This window comes from Schistocerca americana, chromosome 2 (assembly GCF_021461395.2).
Source record: "Schistocerca americana isolate TAMUIC-IGC-003095 chromosome 2, iqSchAmer2.1, whole genome shotgun sequence".
Classification (NCBI taxonomy): Eukaryota; Metazoa; Arthropoda; class Insecta; order Orthoptera; family Acrididae; genus Schistocerca; species Schistocerca americana.
Window position 1 is genome coordinate 338,465,626 of NC_060120.1, and position 21,863 is coordinate 338,487,488.

At 39.4% G+C, this 21,863-nt stretch overlaps 1 protein-coding gene across 6 annotated transcripts in view; it reads right to left on the minus strand.

Moving 5' to 3' along the window:
- LOC124595187 (activating signal cointegrator 1 complex subunit 2) overlaps positions 1-21,863 on the minus strand; it is a 162,777-nt gene that overhangs the window by 49,086 nt on the left and 91,828 nt on the right. For all 6 annotated transcript variants that reach the window (XM_047133809.1, XM_047133806.1, XM_047133810.1 and 3 more), the window contains 3 exons: positions 17,613-17,741; positions 11,736-11,855; positions 9,327-9,433 (listed from right to left, as the gene is read on the minus strand). In XM_047133809.1, coding sequence (XP_046989765.1) covers positions 9,327-9,433; positions 11,736-11,855; positions 17,613-17,741 — 356 coding nt within the window. The remainder of the gene's footprint in view (positions 1-9,326; positions 9,434-11,735; positions 11,856-17,612; positions 17,742-21,863) is intronic.

Consider the following 21,863-nt stretch of genomic DNA (forward strand, 5'->3'; position numbering starts at 1 on the left):
TGGCAAAAATGTGTAACCCAATTTTGGAAGAAGAAAACTGGAAGCCATAAGAAAGGGCTCACGCAGAGGCCCATTGGATAGCACTTTGAAGCTGGCATTCAGAAGATGCTACAGAGTGAGAGCTGCAACAGATGCAAAAATTGTTGACATACAATGCCAGGGTAATCAAAGGCCCAACACAGGTTACAAGCCCACTGATGGCGATGAGGAAGAGTGTGACACATAACACAGAATCCTGTGGGATACAGTCCTCCTGGAGCAAGAGGTGCTGAGTGAAGTGCCACCTCTAACGTGGAAGAGCTAGCAGAATAAAACTTGCAGATAAAAATCAGAAGGGGTTAGCGAAAGCACCAGTCTTGGAGGATAACTAAACTGTGACAGCACCGGGCCACGTCATAAGCCTCGTGTAGGTCAAAGAACACCACGACTAGGTGTCAGCGGTCGGCAAAAGCCTGTTGGATAGCTGTTTCCATTTCAGTTGTAGATCGTCCTTCCCCGAAGCCACACTGATACGGGGACAAAAGACGCTGAGATGCAAGTACCCAGCATAATCGGAAGCTAATCATACTCTCGAGCAGTTTACAAAGGAAGTTGGCCAGGCTAATCAGTCGGTAGCTAATGAGAGACGTTGGGTTCTCTGCGGGCTTAAGTATGGGGATAACTATGCTGTCCCTCCATTGCGAGGGCAAGACCCCCCACGAGCCAAATGCGGTTCGAGACCCTGCATAGATGTTGCCTCTGGGTAATGTCCAAGTGTTGGATCATCTGGTTGTGGATGGAATCCAGGCCTGTGGCTGAGTTATGTGAAGAGGTGAAGGGTTCATTACAGGCTTCAGCTTGGCGAAGGTTGAAAGAGTGGAGGGTTTCTTCAACTCGTTTCTGCCAGAGAAAGGTAGCAGAATAGGAAGACGATGCTGATGCTGTTGCAAAGTGTGTCACACGATGTTATGCAAGGACTGATCGATCAGTACACAGAGCACCCTATAGGATAAGACGCTGGACAGTTGTCGCCGGCAGCCCAGAAGGCTACAGAACGTGAACCAAACCTGGGTTGAAGAGGCATACATCCCCAGGAAGAAAACATAGCACTCCCAGAAATCCATTTTACTCTGCTTAATAAGGTCGTGAGCCTTAGCACAGAGACGCCTAAAAGTGATAGTGAACAGAGAGACAGCAATGCCAGCAGCGTGAAGAATGGTGGCAGAGATGTCTCGCATGACTGCATCCGAGAGAGAGGTGCTGAAATGCACAGCAGACATATATAAAGGCCACTTGGCTCTGCGGAATGCACAACATGGTGATCTGTCTCCCTGGCAGCAGTAGCGGAATGATGGAATCACCGGAAAGTGGTTACTGTCACAAAGATCATCATGGGGTGACCAGTGAAGTGAAGCCAAGACAGCAGGAGAGGAGATTCTGAGATCGATGGCACAAAAGGTGCCACGAGTAGCACTGAAGTGCGTAGGAGAACCATCATTAAGCAGGCACAAATCAAAGTCTGTAATAAGTTGGTCAATTAGAAGACCCTTACCAATTGAAGTGGCACTCCCCCAAAGGGGATGGTGTGCACTGCAGACCCTGAGGATAAGATAGGGGGCAGGAGTTGCTGCATTAAGGTAGGTAGTTCAACATAAGGAAGTGGTGTACCTGTATGGTGGAAGACAATGCAAATGGTGATTGCTGGGGTCATCCGCACTCATACTGCTATTGCTTCCAGGTTGGTACGAAGGGGGATCCAGTCACTATTGACATCGATGCTAACCAAAGTACAGACCCCTCCTGATGCTATCTCGGGGCTGGCACGGTTACGACAGAAAGTTCGATAACCACGAAACGTTGGAGAGTGGTCATCACTGAAGTGAGTTTCTTGAAGAGCAAGACAAAATGCAGAATAAGAGGAAACAAGTTATTGTATTTCTGCTAGGTGATGGTAAATCCACTGCAATTCCACTGGATTATCATGTTGCAAGAGTCCAGGTCGGACATAAAGAAACTGAGGGGAGATCATGTCATTGTGTCAGCAGCCGTCACCTAGGAAGGGATGACATCCATAAAAACTGGGTCCAGTTCGGAGTGAGAAGGAGGGGCAAAGCCTGCTGGGATTCCAGGGAACCCTTGTCCTTGGAGTTGTGCTGCTGCTTCTTCTCCCTCGGAAGGAGGTGTTATCAGTAAGAGAACAGGTGGCAGCAATGTCTGGATCAGACAGACAGTGACTGGTTTTGGGGCCCTCAGAGGGTGGGTCCCTCATCCAACCCGAGGTTGTAGGCTTTCTATCTTGAGAACACTGGGGAGAGGTGTTCAAAGAGGGAGGCCCATCTCCAGCATGAGCCAGAGAAGAGGAGGAGGAGGAAGAGGGGGGGGGGGGTTCCTGGAGGGGAAGGGACGAGAGCTGCCGGGGAAGGGGAAATGGAAGGGAGAGCCACAGGGGAAGGGGAGAGGAGATGGGGATCGGACTAAGGTAAGGAAAAGGTGGGAGGGGAAAAAGATGTAACAGAGGCAAAAGTAGAAGATGTCAACACTGGGTGGGGTTGGTAATATTTTTGACGAGCCTCAGTATAAGAGAGAGAATCCAGGTACTTACACTCTTGCATCTTCTTTTGTTTCTTGTAAGTTGGGCAATCTAGCTAGCATGGACAGTGGCAGTCCTGACAATTTACACACACAGGTGGTGGAACATAGGGGCTTCTCTCATGGAGTGGGTGTCCACAGTCACCACACAAAGGGTCTGGTGTACAGCAGGAAGACATATACCCAAAACGCAAGCACTGAAAAGCACCACACGGGTGGTGGGATGTATTGCTTCACATCACAATGGTAACACACAAGCTTGATCTTCTCCGGAAGGGTATCTCCTTTGAAAGCCAGAATAAAGGCACCTGTACCGATGCTGTTGTCTTTATGACTCTTCTGCACATGTCCAGGTGAGAGTTAAGACAATGGGATGTCGCCAAGACGATCACAACTGGGAGGCAGAAGCAGCTTTGCTCAACAGGGAGCCTGACAGCACCTTACTGAGAGACTCCACTTTGTCAAACTTGTCCTCAATATTCTCCAAAAAAAAAAAAAAAAAAATAACAATGACTCTGTGGAGGTGAATGTGTCCCTGTTCATTCTAATACAGACCAGGAAGTGGGGAAAGTGTCATCCCAAGACAACGAGCCTGACCCTCCTCCCAGGGAGTAGCCAGGGCAGGGAAGGCTGCAGGCTCATACTAAGCAGCAGTCAATGATCTGGTACTATTCGAAGAGACAGCTGTTTGAGAATGGTACTTGATAAGCTTCATGCCTGAAGTATCTGCCCTGATACCACCCTCACTGATCAGGCCACTCCCAATGGGCACCACCCAGCCACAGCAGGATCTGTCTGGCATGGTGGCTGTTGCTGGAAGTTCCGATGCTCCAGGATTATAAGCAACCACTTCTTGGTATACATGGGGAGGCAACAGCTCAGGTATCAGTAGTGTGATGCCTGTGTTGTCAGGGGGCTCTGCCAGATGGGTACATAACAGCCCCACCACAAGGACTGGTTACACGTGCTGGCAAGTTGGCAGGGTAGGGGGGCTATGGTGGGGAAGGAAGAGGTGAAGGAAAGGGGGAGGGGGGAGGAATCCACAGTGTAGATGCCAGGCAGAGAGTTCCTTCCCAACAGGCTCACACTAAAGACAGAAAATTTGAAAGTGGAGGTCAAATCCCAAGTGGGGACCAAAAACCCCAAAAAAGGATGACAGAACAGGGAAGAAGAAGAAGAAGAAGAAGAAGAAGAAGAAAAGCCCAGGAAGGAAGAATGGGTTGCAATAGGTCGAAGCCCTATGTGGGCCACACACGAGCTCACGAAAGAACCGTGAGCCCCCTGAGGCAATGTCACAGTGTTAGAGCCACTGTAAGGAGTCTTGGATGAGCTGATTCAGCTGATCTAGTGGATACAATTGGTGAAGTGCTTATAATGCACTAAGCGAGCTGTAACAGACAATAAGCCTTGTAGAGTGATGTCTGAGAATCTTCATATGTAAAGGAGACCGCATATAGGACACTAATGGAACACATTCTTGAGTACCGTATTTACTTGAGTCTAAGCCACACTTTTTTTCCAGTTTTCGTAATCCAAAAAACCGCCTGCGGCTTAGAATCGAGTGCAAAGTAAGTGGAAGTTCTGAAAAATGTTGGTATGTGCTGCCACAACTAACTTCTGCCGTCGAATATATGTAGCGCTACACAGGCATGCTTTTCAGGCACAAAGATAAATACTGGCACCAAAACCTCTGCGTCATTAAAAAAAAGAAAAAAAAAGGGTGGAAGACGAGCTTTCTTCTCCGCCCTGAGTTTCGACCACTGCATTTTCATACATTACTCAACGAAGTAAATACAAATTCTGTATTGTTCATCTTCGAATGTAGCAGCATTTCAATGAGCTACGGAAATCTGACTGGCAAGACTGTTTGGGTTGTTTGTCAATATGGCCAACTGTACGTTCTGAATTTTTTTCTACCTGTCAGAAGAGATGGTTACTAATAGGAACTTTTATGAATTGTGAATCACATGCAGTATTCTCTTCACCATAAGAATAATATGAATATAAACATTTTGCCATGTATTCTTTTGCATTTGCTGCTATCTCATTTAAATCCTGTCTGCCTAATAAACTACGAAACTGGAGTGAGACAACAGCAAACGCGGAAGAATATACATATCATGTCATGTTTATATTCATATTATTCTTATGCCTAATAGTGGTACAGTCAGAAATGAAGCACGGCAATTGAGTAGATTTTTAAATCTAAGTTGACTCTAATTTCTGTGCAGAATGTAATATACTAGAAAGGTGTCTGCTAAGATTTTCAAACGAAGAAAAATTTTCGCTAAACTCTTGTTCAGAACATCATCTATCATACGCAGTCTATTATTTGGTTCTTGTTGATCATTACCAAAGAAAGGAGCAGTGTAAGTAACAAGAAATAGCAGTCTCTTGCCATTGTTTCGATAATGAGACAATTTTTTAAAACTTATTTATTTATAAGCGGCGGTATCGTGCACAAAAGCAAGCCATGCCGCTAGCGGCGACAGGCCGTAAACACTCATTATCAGAATGCGGCAAACAATGCATGACACAGTATAGTAATGCATTTTCAGCTTAGAGTGACGTAAATACCTATAACAAAGAGAACGGCACTTATCAGATCAAAGAAAAATAAGCAATCAATTCAAACCAGATGAAGCATGTGAAAACGGAAGGGTACCCATATAAATACGGACGGAGCGCCTGGCGCATAGCAATGGCTACCTGGTAAAGCTTAACTGCTATGCCTACAACTCGAACCAAACTACTGTAGCTGTATCATCATTCATTCAACCTAAATTGTGTCTCGTGTTACAATGGACCAACTTTGGTTTGATTTGGAGGTGCAGCCTAAAACTTTTCTCTCCTCTTGAATTTCGAGTCTGAAATTTCAGGTGTGGCTTAGATTCGGGAAATTTTTTTTTCCTTGATTTCGAGTCTCATTTTTCAGGTGCGGCTTAGATTCGAGTAAATACGGTACTGCTGTGTTTGAGATTCGCAACAGGTTGGATTAAAGGAAGATATTGAAACAATTCAGAGATGGATTGCAGGATCTGTTACCAATACATTCCAACAACATGCAAGTATTAAGGAGATGCTTCAGGAACTCAAATGGGGAATCCCTAGAGGGAAGGCGATGTTCTCTTCTAGGCACACTACTGGGAAAATTTAGGCAATCAGCATTTGAAGTCGACTGCAGAATGATTCTACTGCCACCAACATACATTTTATCTAAAGAATCTCAGATAAGATAAATTAAGATTCATACACAGGCATATACACAGTTGTTTTTCCCTCAGAATGTGAGGGGAACAGAGAAGGAAATGATTAGTAGTGATGCACGAAACCCTCCCAAAGCAACGCATGGTGGTTTGAGGAGAATGTATGTAGATGTTGATCAAACAAAAAATTCCACAACTTGTATGATTTTTTAAATATGTATGGCAAATTGATTAGTATTCAAAACATGGCTTAAGATATGGATTATAAATTTATGACTCACCAACACCTACAATATTTACAGATTTGGCTAAAACTGACCAAGAAAAATTTTGTTATATTTTCAATTGCACCAAAGGACCTTCCCATTATGTTCCATTTTGTTGAAATGCTTGTATCTCCTACCACTTTCGATGATATAAACAAACTGCATGTTGCTTGTCCTTACTAGTTAAAATGTCACCAATATACATACAAAACAGTCTGCATAAGAAGTCTTGAATTGCAAGACAATGTCGCAGACTCTAGCACTCCTGTAGGTCTTTTCTTACCATACATTAATGCAATCGTAATGTGTTCATTAAACTGAAACAGTAAGAATTGCCTTAATAGCTGTTATGTGGAAACAAAAAATATTAAATTTCATGTCATTATTCAAACTGACCATTTTAAATACAACAGATATGCTCCATTTGGATATACACAGCACTTCCTCTGATGTTCCTTGTCCTACGTTTACCATTTCTAAGCATGTTCTGAATGAGTGGGTGTACCATAATAGCCACAACATTTTCAATGTTCAAGAGACATAATCTGCTAGCATACTTGTATGCCCTGTCTCTCCTACTTTGAGGAAATGCAACTAAAGCTACCAGAAGTTCCTCTAAATTCTTTTCATGACTATTGGGCACTATAATGTATTTACTCGAATCTAAGCCGCACTTTTTTTCCGGTTTTTGTAATCCAAAAAACCGCCTGCGGCTTAGAATCGAGTGCAAAGTAAGAGGAAGTTCTGAAAAATGTTGGTAGGTGCCGCCACAACTAACTTCTGCCGTCAAATATATGTAGCGCTACACAGGCATGCTTTGTAGGCACAGAGATAAATACTGGCGCCAAAACCTCTGCGCCAGTAAATAAAGTTAAAAAAAAGACGAGCTTTTTTTTCTCCGCCTCGAGTTTCAACCACTGCATTTTCATACATTATCCAATGAAGTAAAACCAAATTCCGTATTGTTCATCTTCGAATGTAGCAGAATTTCAATGTACTACGAAAATCTGACTAGCAAAACTGTTAGGGATGTTTGTCAATATGGCCAACTCTACATTCTGAATTTTTTCCTACCTGTGAGAGGAGATGGTTGCTAATAGGAACCTGATGAAATGTGAATCACATGCAGTATTCTCTTCACCATAAGAATAATACGAATATAAACATTTTGCTGTGTATTCTTTCGTGTTTGCTGCTATCTCATTTAAATCCTGTCTGCCTAATAAACTACGAAACTAGAGTGAGACAACAGCAAACGTGGAAGAATACACATATCGTGTCATGATGTTTATATTCGTATTATTCTTATGCCTAATAGTGATACAGTCAAATGAAGCACGGCAACTGACTAGGTTTTTAAATCTAAGATGACTAATTTCAGAATTTGATGTACTAAAGAAGCGGCCGCAAAGATTTTCAAACGGAGAAAAATTTGCGCCTAACTCTCGTTCAGAACATGTTCTATCATACGCAGTCTATTATTCGGTTCTTGTTAATCATTATCAAAGAAAGCAACAGTGTTAGTAACAACAAATAGCAGTCTCTTGCCATTGTTTCGCTAATGAGTATGGGCGGTAGCACACACAAAAGCAAGCCATGCCGCGAGCGGCAACACGCCGTAAACACGCACTATCAGAATGCGACAAACAATGCATGACGCAGTACAGTGATGCATTTTCAGCTTAGAGTGACGTAAGCACCTATAACAAAGAAAATGGCACTTATCAGATCAAAGCAAAATAAGCAATCGATTCAAACCAGACGAAGCACGTGAAAAAGGAAGGGTATCCGTATAAATACGGACGGAGCGCCTGACGCATAGCAATGGCTTCCTGGTAAAGCTTAACTGCTAAGATTACGACTCGAACCAAACTACTGTAGCTGTATCGTCTTTCATTCGACCTAAATTGTGTCTCATATTACAATGGACCAACTTTGTTTCGATTTGGAGGTGCGGCCTAAAACTTTTCTCCCCCCTTGAATTTCGAGTCTCAAATTTCAGGTGCAGCTTAGATTCGGGAATTTTTTTTTCCTTTATTTCAAGTCTCATTTTTCAGGTGCGGCTTAGATTCGAGTAAATACGGTAAGCCCACAGAAGAACCATTTAACCACACAATGTCACATTTGTCTCTTACCTAAGTATTTGGTTACATTTAATAGATTACCTAACAATGTTGAGAAATTTACATCCTTTGCATCAAAGTTGTTACAAATAAAGACTTAGCTAAGTTGGAGAAAGATGGGAAAACAAACAACTACAGCCCTGTTAAAGAAAATTCTAGTATTTGCTTGAACGGATCTTGGGAAACAGAGAAAATCTTACTCGGAGTGGAGACTTTAATCTTGCTTGATTGGAATTGTAACGATCACACACAAAATGGTGCGGGGAAGGCAAACCGAAGACTATGTTTTACTGGCAGGAAACTTGATGGGGAACATTAAGAAAGTTCAAAGAAGAGTAACTCGTTTTGTATTATTTTGAAAAATGGACTAGAGTGTCATGGATATGATATGTGAGTTGAGGCAGCGATGAGTTTTCGTTTTGGCAAGATCTTTCCATGAAATTTCAATCACAAATATCTCTTCTGAAAGTGAAAAAAAATTGTTGATAACCACTCACAGAGAGAGAAATGATAATTTTAATACAATAAGAGAAATCAGAGCTCCCACAGAAAGATTTATTGTCACGCACGCTGCTTGGGCATGGAAATGTAGAGGAATACTTTGAAAGTGGTTTGATGAACCCTCCGCCATGCACTAAAGTCTGAACTGCAAATTAGTCGTGTATATGTAGATGCTTCTCTTCAATAGGAGTCCAGTGTGCATTGCTTAGTCTAGATGTGCGAAGGGTATGGTTTCCTTATTTTAAATACTGTTTGTATTTGACCAAACTGAGTATTGTTAATAGAATCACACAATTTCACAGATGTCTTATTTTATAACGCTAATGAGACAAACAAAAAATAATCTGACAGCACAAACTCGTAAAATCACTGGTGTCAGGAATTTTCAGCGTATGCCTGATAATGGAAGTTGGCAAAAATAGAAGAAAACAAGATGACTATAATTAATAAAATGGAAAAGCAAGGTATATATGTTAAGGAGCTTTTTAAAAATAGTGGGTAGGGATATATTTCAATAATAATAATAATAATAATAATAATGTGATAGATTTTAATTGGAAGTCCGAAATATGATGGTCTACCATATTAAAGTGAAGTACAGACTTTTCTTCACTTCGAATAAGATGTCTATAACAGCTTTAAAGTTCAGATCATTATCATACCTTTTCCCTCTGATTATCCTTGTAGTGTCCATGACATCCTGAGTCATTATATCAAATTCATCATTATCATAAATGTTGTATCTCCTAGAAACATACGATTCCTCATCCTAAAAAAAGAAGGGAAAAAAAAAAAGACAGTGAACTGACAGCCAGAACCAAAGGAAACCAGGCAAGACAAATAATTACCTCTTTATGTATACAGAACATGACATTATAAATTGAATTCAGTGGTAAGAGTTATGGTTGGCTTAATCCAAATTTCTAAGACTACAAATGCCTAGAATAAGAAAGTCATGGGATACAAGGGCTGTGTGTGTGTGTGTGTGTGTGTGTGTGTGTGTGTGTGTGTGTGTGTGGGCGCGCGCGCATGCACGCTCAGCAGAGAGAGAGAGAGAGAGAGAGAGAGAGAGAGAGAGAGAGATATTGTGGTACATTATTCTGAATTAAAAGCAAGTAATAATTTGATCTAAATGTTCTTTTTAACAAGGTATGTGACTAATCTGCAGGTGATTTTCTTTTAAAATTATTTTAAAGAATTCAGTTCAGTTTAGAGATGCCACAAAGACTGGTGGGTACTTTAATATTTTCTATGCTTGGGATTAATTTTATAACAAAAATTATACATTTTGATAATGTGTATCCTCTGAATTAAAAAGTTGGCATGAGATTTTCATCCCCCCTCACCTCAACTTTAAAATGAGATTTGGTGAGATTTTGCCAGACCCCCCTTCCCTCTCCCCTTCAATTAATGGGCATTCTCTTACTTGTTGCATCTGATCTTGTTTTGTTCACAAGTTATGATACAATTCTTGCTCTTTTTTGCAGATACTGAAGCTGTAATAAAAATCACGTTGACAAATTTTGTGCATGGTCAGTTTAAAAAATAAAAATGACTGACACTAATGGGCACAAAGTTGCTGGACTCAATGCATTTCAGATTGAAAGCGGAATTAATGCTGTAAGTAGAATGTATCAACATTTAACAGGTTGCTATATCATGATGAAACCTTGCAGATTTCACTCAAATATTCCTCACTGAACAGAGGTGATAAGACAGCTTGGTTGATGAAGTATCATCACACTTGAGATTAAATGAACACCAGCAAAAGCTTTTTCTGGTACTGAATAATTCATCCCACCAATTGGAAAATCTATGTGCACATAAAGCTGCATGATTGGGAATCATTTCCACCAAATTGTTGCGAATTTGCATAGTTTAAGAAGCTGAATGGACCTCTTGGTGACCTGAAACTGTTTATGTTATACACCAACCAGAATTGATGTTATTCAGGCCAGAGGTATTTGGATATTAAGTATATTGTACTAAAAACATGAATATGACAATTACATTAAAACTATCTTTACTTTCAGATCTCACAAAATCAGGAACAAGAAATAAACAGGTAACACTACATCTCATATAATGCCAATAAGTATTTTGACAATAAAAACTGTAATTACAATATTATGGATAATTATCTCTGTCAACAGAAAAGCATTACCCAAATCTACATGGAAGTTGAGACCCTATTTTGATCACTTACAATCAATATTTGTTGTTAGAAATTATACTGTACAGGTAGTCAGCAAGTTCACTCATTATTGCTTGTGAGCTTGGCAACTGCTTAAGGGATGGGTAATGAGCAACTTGCAGCTCGAGTACAAGAGCTCATGAGTAAGGTGACTGTCATACTCAAAGAGGAAAGGAAATCAGTCAAGTGTTATAATAAATTACCTATAATGAAAGCTGCATGCACGACAAGTACACATTTAAAGAACATGTTACTTCTTAATAATAATACAGTATTTCCATCTTTGCATTTCTTCCTCTCTTGCTTACTAACATCGTAGTATCAGAAAATAGCCACACATTTCTTTCACTGAACATGTCAAGAAGTAAAATATTTGTTTAGCTATAGTCATACTTGATTTAAGAAGATATTTCATGACTGCTGAGTGGAAGAAATTATATTCTTTAAGGTGTGACAGACAAATAAGGTGTGACATACGAGTAACACTCCACATTCCTCTCTTTGGCACTTAATGTAAACCACAGCACTACAAGTGTTATTTTCAGTTACTGCCAGAAAGTAGTAACAGTATTAATAAATATTTTTCTGTTGAGTAGAGCTCCCTACCTCATTCTGTTGGCACTTCAAAATAATAAAACAAGTTTTTCAAAACTAGCAGGCAAGAAAAAAGCAAAGATGAAAATATGCTGAATATTACCATAATGGTTCTAAGCTGAAAGCTGTTGGTCATTTTGTCAATAAATAAGAAATATTATTCAAATCTGACAGAGTCAAAGAAAAGCTTTTTCTAAAAATGTTATCAAACATTTATTTTATATGACTGGTTATCCACAATTTACACACTCACAGATTACTCAATTTGAGTTCCGGTACATACCTTTTCTGGAGGTATACGAGGCATTGATGTATCTATGTTCTGTAATTCTTCTGGAAGTTGGTTTTCCAGAACTGCATTAACTACTCTCTCACTGGCATAGTCATAGTATTCTAGGCATTTCTAGGAATAAGAGTACTGTATCACAAATACTGTTATAAAAAGAACACAAAGTATACTGATAAAAGTTTCACCTAAGATTCACCTAAGTGTAATGAAACCTCCTTTTTCCTTTGCCATTTCTTACCCAAAGATACTGTGCACGTATGATAATGTTGGTAAGAAGAAATAAAAAAATTAGTTAAAATAAAGATCTCAAAGTATGGAGATCTTTTGAAGTGTCCCAATAATGAAAATTTCTGGACAGAAACATTACACTTTTTACAGACATAAACCATCATGTATCTTAAAAATGAAATCTTGTCATATGTTTCTCACATTATTCAAAGCTAGATATTCACTTGTGAGCACATCCACACAAATTTTACTACATGCACTGAACAAGATTATATTATGACATGATATGCAATACCAGTTTAAGTAAATATTATCTGAGCTGAAAATGGCTCTTCTTCAGTCAAAAATACACTGCTTTCTACAGTACCAACAAGTTCTGCCATTGTTATACTGTTAACATCCTCTTGAGTGTTTACCTTCAAAACTAGTTCCTCTGATTTGTATGAGAGAGCATTATACCACCAACACATGATACAATAATCATAATTCTACAGGACCTGAACTGTTACCAATGTTACAACCTCTGCCATTACTGATCTAACTACCTTTCTATCAGCATTAAAAAAATTTTTTTTTTAATTCTCATTTTACTTATTTTGTTCTGCAGCTTTGTTCTTCTATATTCTTCTTTTTCAATTGTTAAAACACAAATTTATCTTTTATTCACAGACCTTCATTATAATCCCTCTCTTTTATTTACATATCATCCATCTTTGTTTTCCCATGTATTCCCCTTCCTCTGGTCATGTCCCCAAATTTACCCCTTTTTTCATTTGATCTTATCCCTTCTACCTTTTTTACTGTAATTTCCATAATACAGCTATTATGTCTTTTTTTTTTTACAACTATTCATGTGCACTTTATAAGCAAGAGCTCAAACTGCTCTTATAATTTTTGCCAAAGATGTTAACAAGCTAAAAAATATTACTGTCATCTGCCTTAAGATAGTTTGGGAAAAGCATGGAAAACCTAAAATAGACGGTCAGATGGGGACTTCAAAGCTGTAACTTCCAAACATGAATCTATGCTGTGAATGACAGGATGACAGTGTCAAATTACTTGGCCTGCATTTCAGTATCTTTCCACACCTACTGAACATTTGGGCAAAATATAAGGAATTCATATGAAATTTTCTTCAAAAAAGATTACATCAAAGAAGCCATCTAATACATGAGAAAAAAATTAATACTCACTCTTATACATTCACTACTGTATATTACATGACAGCATATTGATCCTTGTATCTTTAGTTTGGAAAAACAGTAATATTTTCTCTACAATATAGCTAGTTTATAAATAAGCCAGATGCAAAACTATGAATATCCAAAGGAACATACATAAGATTGCGACTTGGAATGTACAAGTATTATGCCAAATTGGTAAATTACAGATTGTAGAGTGTATCAGAAAACTAAAATAAAAGTATTAGCAGAAGACTCAATTGGAAAGGCAGTGGACAATTCAAAACAGCTAATGGTAATTCAGTATATTTTTCTGATACATTAGACCACTCCATTAATGATGTTGCCTCATTAGTAGACAAGCGATGGAATGCCACACTGCCTGAACACAAGCCTGTCAGCAACTGAATAATACCAGTGAAATTCAACACTAGACCCTGCAAACTAAATGTTACACAAGTGTATGCACCAACTTAAATCAAACCAATTTTATGAGTCTCTATCCAACTGCCTTGAGCAAATACCCAAAAACAAAGTTACCATAGAGCAAGGAGATTTTAATGTTAAGGTAGGGTAATGGGGCTCTTCAAATGAAGTACTTGAGTGGTTTGGCCAAAAGACATTTTCGTGGAGATCAACTGATTCAATTCTGTCACAAAATAAGTTTACATAACAGAAACTCCAGACTGGAATCTCAAAAATATAGCAAAAAGGATGGATTTCTACTCACCATAAAGATAACAAGCTGAGTTGCAAACATGCACAATGGAAAAAAAAGCTGTTACACATCTAGCTTTCAGCTAAACCCTCCCCCAGAAAAGAGACAACACACACACACACACACACACACACACACACACACAAATTCACACAATCAAGCACACCTCGCTTACACATGATTGCAATTTCTGGCAACTCAGACCAGACTGCAACTGTCACATTAAATGAAAGCAGCACTCTGGAAAGGGGAGGGGGAGGGGAAGGTGAAGGGGAAGGGGAAGGGGAAGGGTAGCGGGAGAGAAGAGTGCTGACTGACAAAGCACACAGGCACCAGATGGAAATACGACAAATCTGCTGCCAGGCGCAGTGTCAGGAGGCTGTTGGGGCAGGGAGGTAGGAAGGGGAGTACCCAAGAAGCAGGAAAGGCAAGAAGCGAGGGATGGGAGAGAAACAGGGAGCAGAAAAGGCCACAAGCAGGAAAGGGGAAGACAGGGGAGTGCATTGGCAAAAGGCAGTGTGGCACACAGAGTGAGGAGACACGAATAGGGAGGATGTGATAGGGCAGAGGGGCTGGAAAATGTTGGATGGCACATGTGGAAGCATTAAATTAACATAGGTTGAGGGTAGGATAAGTTTGGGAGTGGACAATGTGTTGTAAAGATAACTCCCACCTGTGCAGTTCGGAAAATCTGGTGGTGGAAGGAAGGATCCATATGGCCCATGCTGTGAAGCAGCCATTAAAATTAACTATGTTGTCTCCAGCTGCATGTTGTGGGTCAGGGTGGTCTACTTTGCTCTTTGGCATGAAGATATCATCAATAAACCTGAGCCAGACCAGCAGTTTGAGGTTTTGGGAGGCTAAGACGATTCCTCTCGAGAGCCCATAAATCGATTGGCATAGGAAAATGCCATGAGGGCCCGTGGCTGTGCTGCAGATTTGTTTGTATACCTTCCTTTCAATGGACAATTAGTTGTGAATTAGGATAAAGGTAGCAAGGTGTACGAGGAATGAAGTAGTGGGTTTGGAGCTGAAGGAAGTCGGAAAGATAGTGTTCAATAGCAGTAAGAACACAGGTATGAGGGATGTTGCTGTAAAGGGAAGTGACATCAACAGTGACAAGTACAGATCCAAAATGTAAACAGATGGGGATAAGGAGAGCTGGTGAAGGAAATGGTGGATATCTTTGATGTGGGATGGTAGATTATGATAAATTGTTGGAAGTGCTGGTCAATGAGTGCCAAAATTCTTTGAGGGGAGCACAATATCCAGCTACAATAGTGTGTCCAGGATTGTTGGGTACATGGATTATGGGGCTGTAAAAGATGGATCTGTGGGGTGTCACAAAGGTGGGGAGGGAAATGGACTCATGCGGGAGGTTCTGGGAAGGGCCTAAGGCTTTAAGCAGGGATTGGAAATTACGGACTTGTGGGATGGGATCACCCAAATAATTACATCAATGAAACATGTGAGAGAACTGAGAAATTCTGGGATTGCAATGAGACCAGAAGAATGTTCACTGAAATTAACAAGATCCTTGAAACAATGAACATGGGTTGTACAACATGGAAGATGGCACATATCTAACCATAACCAATATAGTACAAGCCACTAATTACTGGAGAACATACTGCAACAAGTTTGATATGGATAAAGGTGGAAAACTTAGTTGTGCAAACATTCCAGTAAAGAAGGAACCCAACATCTTACAAGTGGTCCAAAAAACTTTAGCTAAACTGGGAAAAATAACAAAGCACCTGGATATGACCTTACACTACTGACATGATCAAAGCATCTTGAGATTTGGGTTTGGAAATCATGCACAACATATGTAACTACATATAGACTAATGGTACGTGGATAGAAGACTGGACCATGTCGATAATGATTCTGTTTCATAAGAAATGAAACATACAGCATTTTGCAAACTACAGAGCCATTTCATTAATTTCACTTGCCAGCAATATTCTTCCAAATGTCATTCATGAATGCCTGAGAACCTACTTAAATACAGATATACCACTAGAGCAAGCTGGGCTTATGTATAATAAAGAACACTAGCAGATTCACAATGTTGGACAGATAACTGAAAAAGAGAATTCAATACCCCTTTAGTTCTTTGCTTCTTGGACTACAGCCACACTTTTGATGGAAAGAACTGAGGAACATGCTAGCAGAAATGGGCATTACTGATCATCTTATTATCCTTATCAGAAATCTCTACTCTGATAGCACTGCATTAATCAGATTTGGTAAGACTATTTCAAATTCTTTTGAAACATTTAAAGGGAGTCACATGGGGTGCATTCTATCACAACTTCTCTTTGTAAGATTTGCTGATGACACCACACTGTGCACAGGATCACAAGTGGAAATGAAGGAGCTACTGGATAGAGTTAAGAAAAGGAATGAGAAACTTGGATTGTCAGTTATACAAAAAAGACCAAGATCATGATAAAATTATTTAATTGGATAGATAAAAAATTTACTCACCAAGTGGCGGCAGAACATACACATGAAAGACTGTTGTGAATGGCAAGCTTTCAGAGCCAGTGGCTCCTTTTAGGCAGAAGGGTTGAAGGGTTCTGCCTGAAGAAGGAGCCACTGGCTCTGAAAGCTTGCCATTCACAACACTCTTACGTGTGTGTTCTGCCATCACTTGGTGAGTAGATTTTTTATCCATCCAATACAATAATTTTATCAATAAGTGATTGTTTTCATTGTTATATTAGCCCAAGATCATGGTAAGTAACAGAGGTGACTTACTACCAGCTAATATGAAGAAGCTGATCATTTCGTTTATGAATGGCAACTACCAACAAACATAGAAAAATGTACGTTAGTAGAGATGAGTAGCAAAAATGTTTGAGTACACCATTAGCAGTGTGCTGCTTGACAGTTACGTTGATTAAATATCTAGATGTAACATTACAAAGCAATATGAAATGGAATTAGCATGTTGAGATAAGATTACAGAGATTAGGTCTCATATGAAGGCAAATCGACAGTTGATTTTTACTTCCATTTTCAAATGGAACAGGAAAGGAAATTACTAGTAGCGGTACAGGATATCCTCCGCCATGCACCATGTGATGCCTTGTAGAGTATGTATGTATGTAGATGTAGATTTACCTGGGCTCACTGGTTAAGAAAAAGTGTGGCTTTATACAGGGAATATGATGTAGAACTTTTCTGGGGAGAGATGCTACACTGAAGCTGACAGTGATTTGTAAAAATGTAACCTTAAACAGACATTCTACATTGAGTGTGCTGAAATCTCTGATGTTTTTTCAGTTTTCCTTTATGGCTCTGAAATTTGGGCATTAACTGAAGGGGACAGCAAAAGAATTGATGCTCTTGAGATGTGAACATATAGGAGGTTGCCGAGAATATAATGGATGGACAATAAGACCAACAAATCCATCTTTCGAGAACTCAGGGTGGAGAATAGGTTGTCCAGTATTTGTTTCCAGCAGCTATTACAGTTCTTTGGCCAATAGTTCGACAAAAGAAGGATAACTTGGAAAATGTGATCATCCAAGGCAAAGTTGGCGGGAAGATACTGCAGGGAAGACTACCGAGATGGTAGAGGGAGCAGATAAAGGAGAAGACACACCAAACATGTAGCCAGCTACTCAAAGATGTAGAAGACAGAGAAAAACTGAGACAGACTGTAAAGAGGATTGTGTGATGGGTTACCAACTTTTAACAATGAAGGATGGAGTGTTGACGACAAATAATTACCTCAATAAATCCATCTTGTAGGTGAGGAAGGATGTCTTGCACTTCGGTGATGAGAGAATCTAATTCCACTCCTGTTACTTTTTTTTTCTTATTCTCACTCGGGGCTTCCACATGGCCACTTGCAGTTGGCTAGAATATAACAATAACCACTCTGTCACATCATTTGATACATATTATTCAGCAGTATTAAAAACAACTACAGGTTTGCTATTTACAGTGGCGGGTTACAGGAAAATACACCAGTTAATCAGATAATATATGTTAATAGTACAAGACATTGTGTGTTTCAATAAAGTGCAGTGGAGAACATGGGTGTACAGTGAAGGTAGTAGTTGACGGGGTAACTACTGATTGATCTCTATGCATGTTTTAACCTTATGTAAAACTTCAAATGTCCGATGCCATATCCAAATTAATATTGGAAGTTACGAGTTCTCTTGTGACTGTAAAACTGCACTGCAATCAAAATGATTTGGCATTAGAATACATGTTCACCATTTGATTTGGCAATTTTAAATCTTAAGTATCAATTCAGTTTTACGAAACTCAATTTCACACAAGCTAGACTAAAAGGAGCCGTATTTACATCATACTTTCATAAACAACAGTCCTTACAGCTTAAAGTGCCATATGACATGCTGCAATGTAAAAGTCATATGCTGCCAATTTGTTTCTCATGTGCAGCAGAGCAATATACTATTCCAACAATGGGTACTAGTGTGCCAAAATATGCTTTCAGTTGCAAAGACTGTTATTTATAAATATATAGTAAATGCAGCTATTACTCTCTCCTGACACCTTCTCCTTCATTTCCACTTGTCCTCACTACAGGTAGGTCGCTCTCATCCTGAAGCTAGAGTGACCTGCCCTCTTATCTGACTTCCCAAACTGTCCCTCTTTTTTTCCTGAGGAATGAACTAATAGTTATAAAAACTAGGGACCTTTTTTTCGCCTTTAACCTGTGACAAGCTAATGGCAAGTATACTGAGAAAGGGCCCACTCATATCCATATCGGACAAAGCCAGGATAATAATGGAATATGCTTACAACTGATTCAAAGAATCAGCTTAACCCATAATATTATTTATGCTCAATTCTATAACATGCCAAACAAATAAAAACAGTTTACAGGTAGCAGAAATAGCAATCAATGGCACACATACAACAGATGACGTGCCAAGTTCTGGGGCATCCATTAAGGATAACAAACTGAGGTGGCACTAGCATCTAGACAAATTAACCAAAAAGCTCATTAATGACTAATTTGCATTTAGAAATCTCTCTCACTGTTAATGGAGGTAGAGACATATGGCACCTTGTCATTCTTCAATGTCCTTGATCGCCGTAAAGCAAATCGGTGTCTCAGCCACAATGTTTACAGAAACCCACCCACACGGGCCGATATTTGCATGCTAACAGCTATCACTGACAATTGCAGAAACATTCAGAGGATCTTGGTGCACCAAGCGGAAGCCATCTCAGATGCTGAAAACCTGCTGAAGCAACTGAGCCACTTACAGAAAGTATTCCAGGAAGATGGCTACAACAACCACCAGATTTTTTTTGCATGTCATGTTGTTGAAAACAGAGAAACCGAAGGACCCTGAGGAGGACTGTAAGAAGCTTGTGTTGTTGCTGTTCTGTGGCTCAGTAAAAGGACAGATTAGCCAGCTCCAAAAGAGGCATAAAATCAATTCGATCTTCAGTGCTCCAACAAATATTTGACAACTCATGAAGTCTGTGAAAGATGATGAAGGCCTCAGAATGCAAGGAGTATATAAAATATTGTATCGGTATGGGCAGTTTTACATTGGATAGACCGCGTGCACTATTGAACAGTGCTGTGCAGGACACAAGGTGCATTCATCTTCAGTACCCTGAGAAATTAGCGTTAGCAGACACATCTGTTATTACATAGACTAGAAGTTTCTAGGACAGCATAATATAAGAAGCCACCAACATAAAACTTTGTGACAACATTCTCAATAAAGATGGTGGTCTTCAGCTAAGCACAGCTTGGGACCTGGCCATCAGAAGGTTGAATCGGGCCTACAGTGTGAGCAATGAAAACATTACCTTATATAGCACTGGAGCAAACATCGTGAACATCACAGAAGACATAGCAGCCGTATACAGATGGTAGCAGCAACCAGAAGACAGTGAACACATGACAATGACCAAGTAGTACTTGGCTGAAAGCTTGTGGATTTTAAACCGCTTGATGTGGCTGGAAGCTTGACAGAATTTTATCAATAACAATTCACAGTGGAAATTAGAATAAGCTCTAGTTCCAGATGTTGCCACTGTCTTCAGTCCGAAGACTGCTTCCACGCAGCTCTCCATGCTAGTATATGCTGTGTAAATCTCTTCATAAGTACTGTAACCTTCATCCATCTGAACCTACTTATTGTATTCAAGCATTGGTCACTATCTACACTTTTTACACCCCACACTTCCTTCCATTACCAAACTGATAGTTTCTTGGTGCCACAGGATGTGCTCTATCAACAAATTCCTGCTTTTAGTCAAACTGTGCCATATTTCTTTTTCCCCCAATTCAATTCAATCCCTCATTTTTTTTACATCCAATTCAATATCTCATTTTTTATTCAGTCTACTCTCCTTCAGCATTCTTCTATGGGACGCAATTCCGAAAGTTTCTTGTCAGAATTGCCTATTGTCCCTTTTTCACTTCCATATAAGGCTACGCTCCACAAAAATACCCTCAGAAAAGACTTCCAAGCACTTAAATTTATTTAGATGTTAACAATTCCTCTTTACTGAAATGCTTTGTTTGCTACTGCCCATCTGCATTTTTGTATATTTCATACTTCAGCCATCATCATTTATTTTACTGTCCAAATAACAAAACTAATCTACTATTTTATTTGTCTCATTTCTAATCTAATTCACTTGGTACTGCCTGATTTACTTTGGCTATATTGCATTACCCTCATTTTACTGATGTCAATATTACAATCTGTTTTCAAAACACTATCCATTATGTTCAGAATTACAATGTCACTGGCACACTGCAAAGTTTTTATTTTCTCTCCCTAAACTTTATTTCCCTTAACTAAATTCTCCATGGTTTCCTTCACAGCTTGCTCAAAATACAGACTGAATAACAGTAGGGATAGGCTGCAAATCTGTTGCATTCTCTTTGTAACCACTGTTTCCTTTTCACGTCTTTCAACTCTTATAACTGGAATCTGATTTCTTTACAAGTTTTAAATTACTCTTCTGTGCAAGTATTTTTAACCCTGCTACCTTTAAAATTTCAATTAGCATAGTTCACACAGTACTATCAAAACCTTTCCCTAAATCTACAAACGCTATAAATGTAGGTTTGCCTTCCTTCATATATCTTCTAGGATAAGTCTTAGTGTCATTGTGTGATCCTACATTTCTGTGGAACTCAAATTGATCTTCCACAGGACAACCTTTTCCATTTTTCCATTCTCCTGTAAATACAAGGGTGTGCTGAAAAGTAATGTCTCTGAATTTTTACAGTGAAAACGCTTACAGATTTTTAAATACAACAAACATTATTAACATTCTACACCTTGTATCCTTCAGGCTTACATATTTATTTCTCAGTGGCAACAAACACATTTCTTCCAACGAGAGACCAGTTTGTCGATACCATCACTGTGGAATATCTGACTTTGTCGGCGGAGTCACAATCTTTTCTCTGCTTGCACCACTTCATAACAATGTCACATCCTCAAATGTGTTTTTTAAGTTTTTGATACAGATAGAAAGGAGATGGGGCCAAGTCAGGACTGCACAGAGAATGATCAATGACAATGAAGCCAATGTGTCAGACTGCTGAAGATGTCACAGTGCTCATGTGTGTTCTGGTATTGTCATCCTGGAGGAAAGGGTGCTCCACGTATGAATGAACTTCTTGAATTTGAAACTTGATTACAGCACATTGTTAGTCATTGCTTTATAAAAAGGGAGAAAGGGATAATGTAGATAATTTTAGACCCATTTCTATTTCATCAGTGTTTGCAAAAGTTATCGAAAAGGCTGTGTATGTAAGGTTAATTGATCATTTTGTATCACAAGATTTGCTATCAAATGTACAGTTTGGCTTTAGAAGTTGTTTGACAACTGAAAATGCTATATTCTCTTTCCTCTGTGAGGTACTGGATGGGCTAAACAAAAAGTTTCGAACGCTTGGCGTATTTTTTGATTTAACTAAGGCATTTGACTGTGTTGATCTCACAATATTGCTCCAGAAGT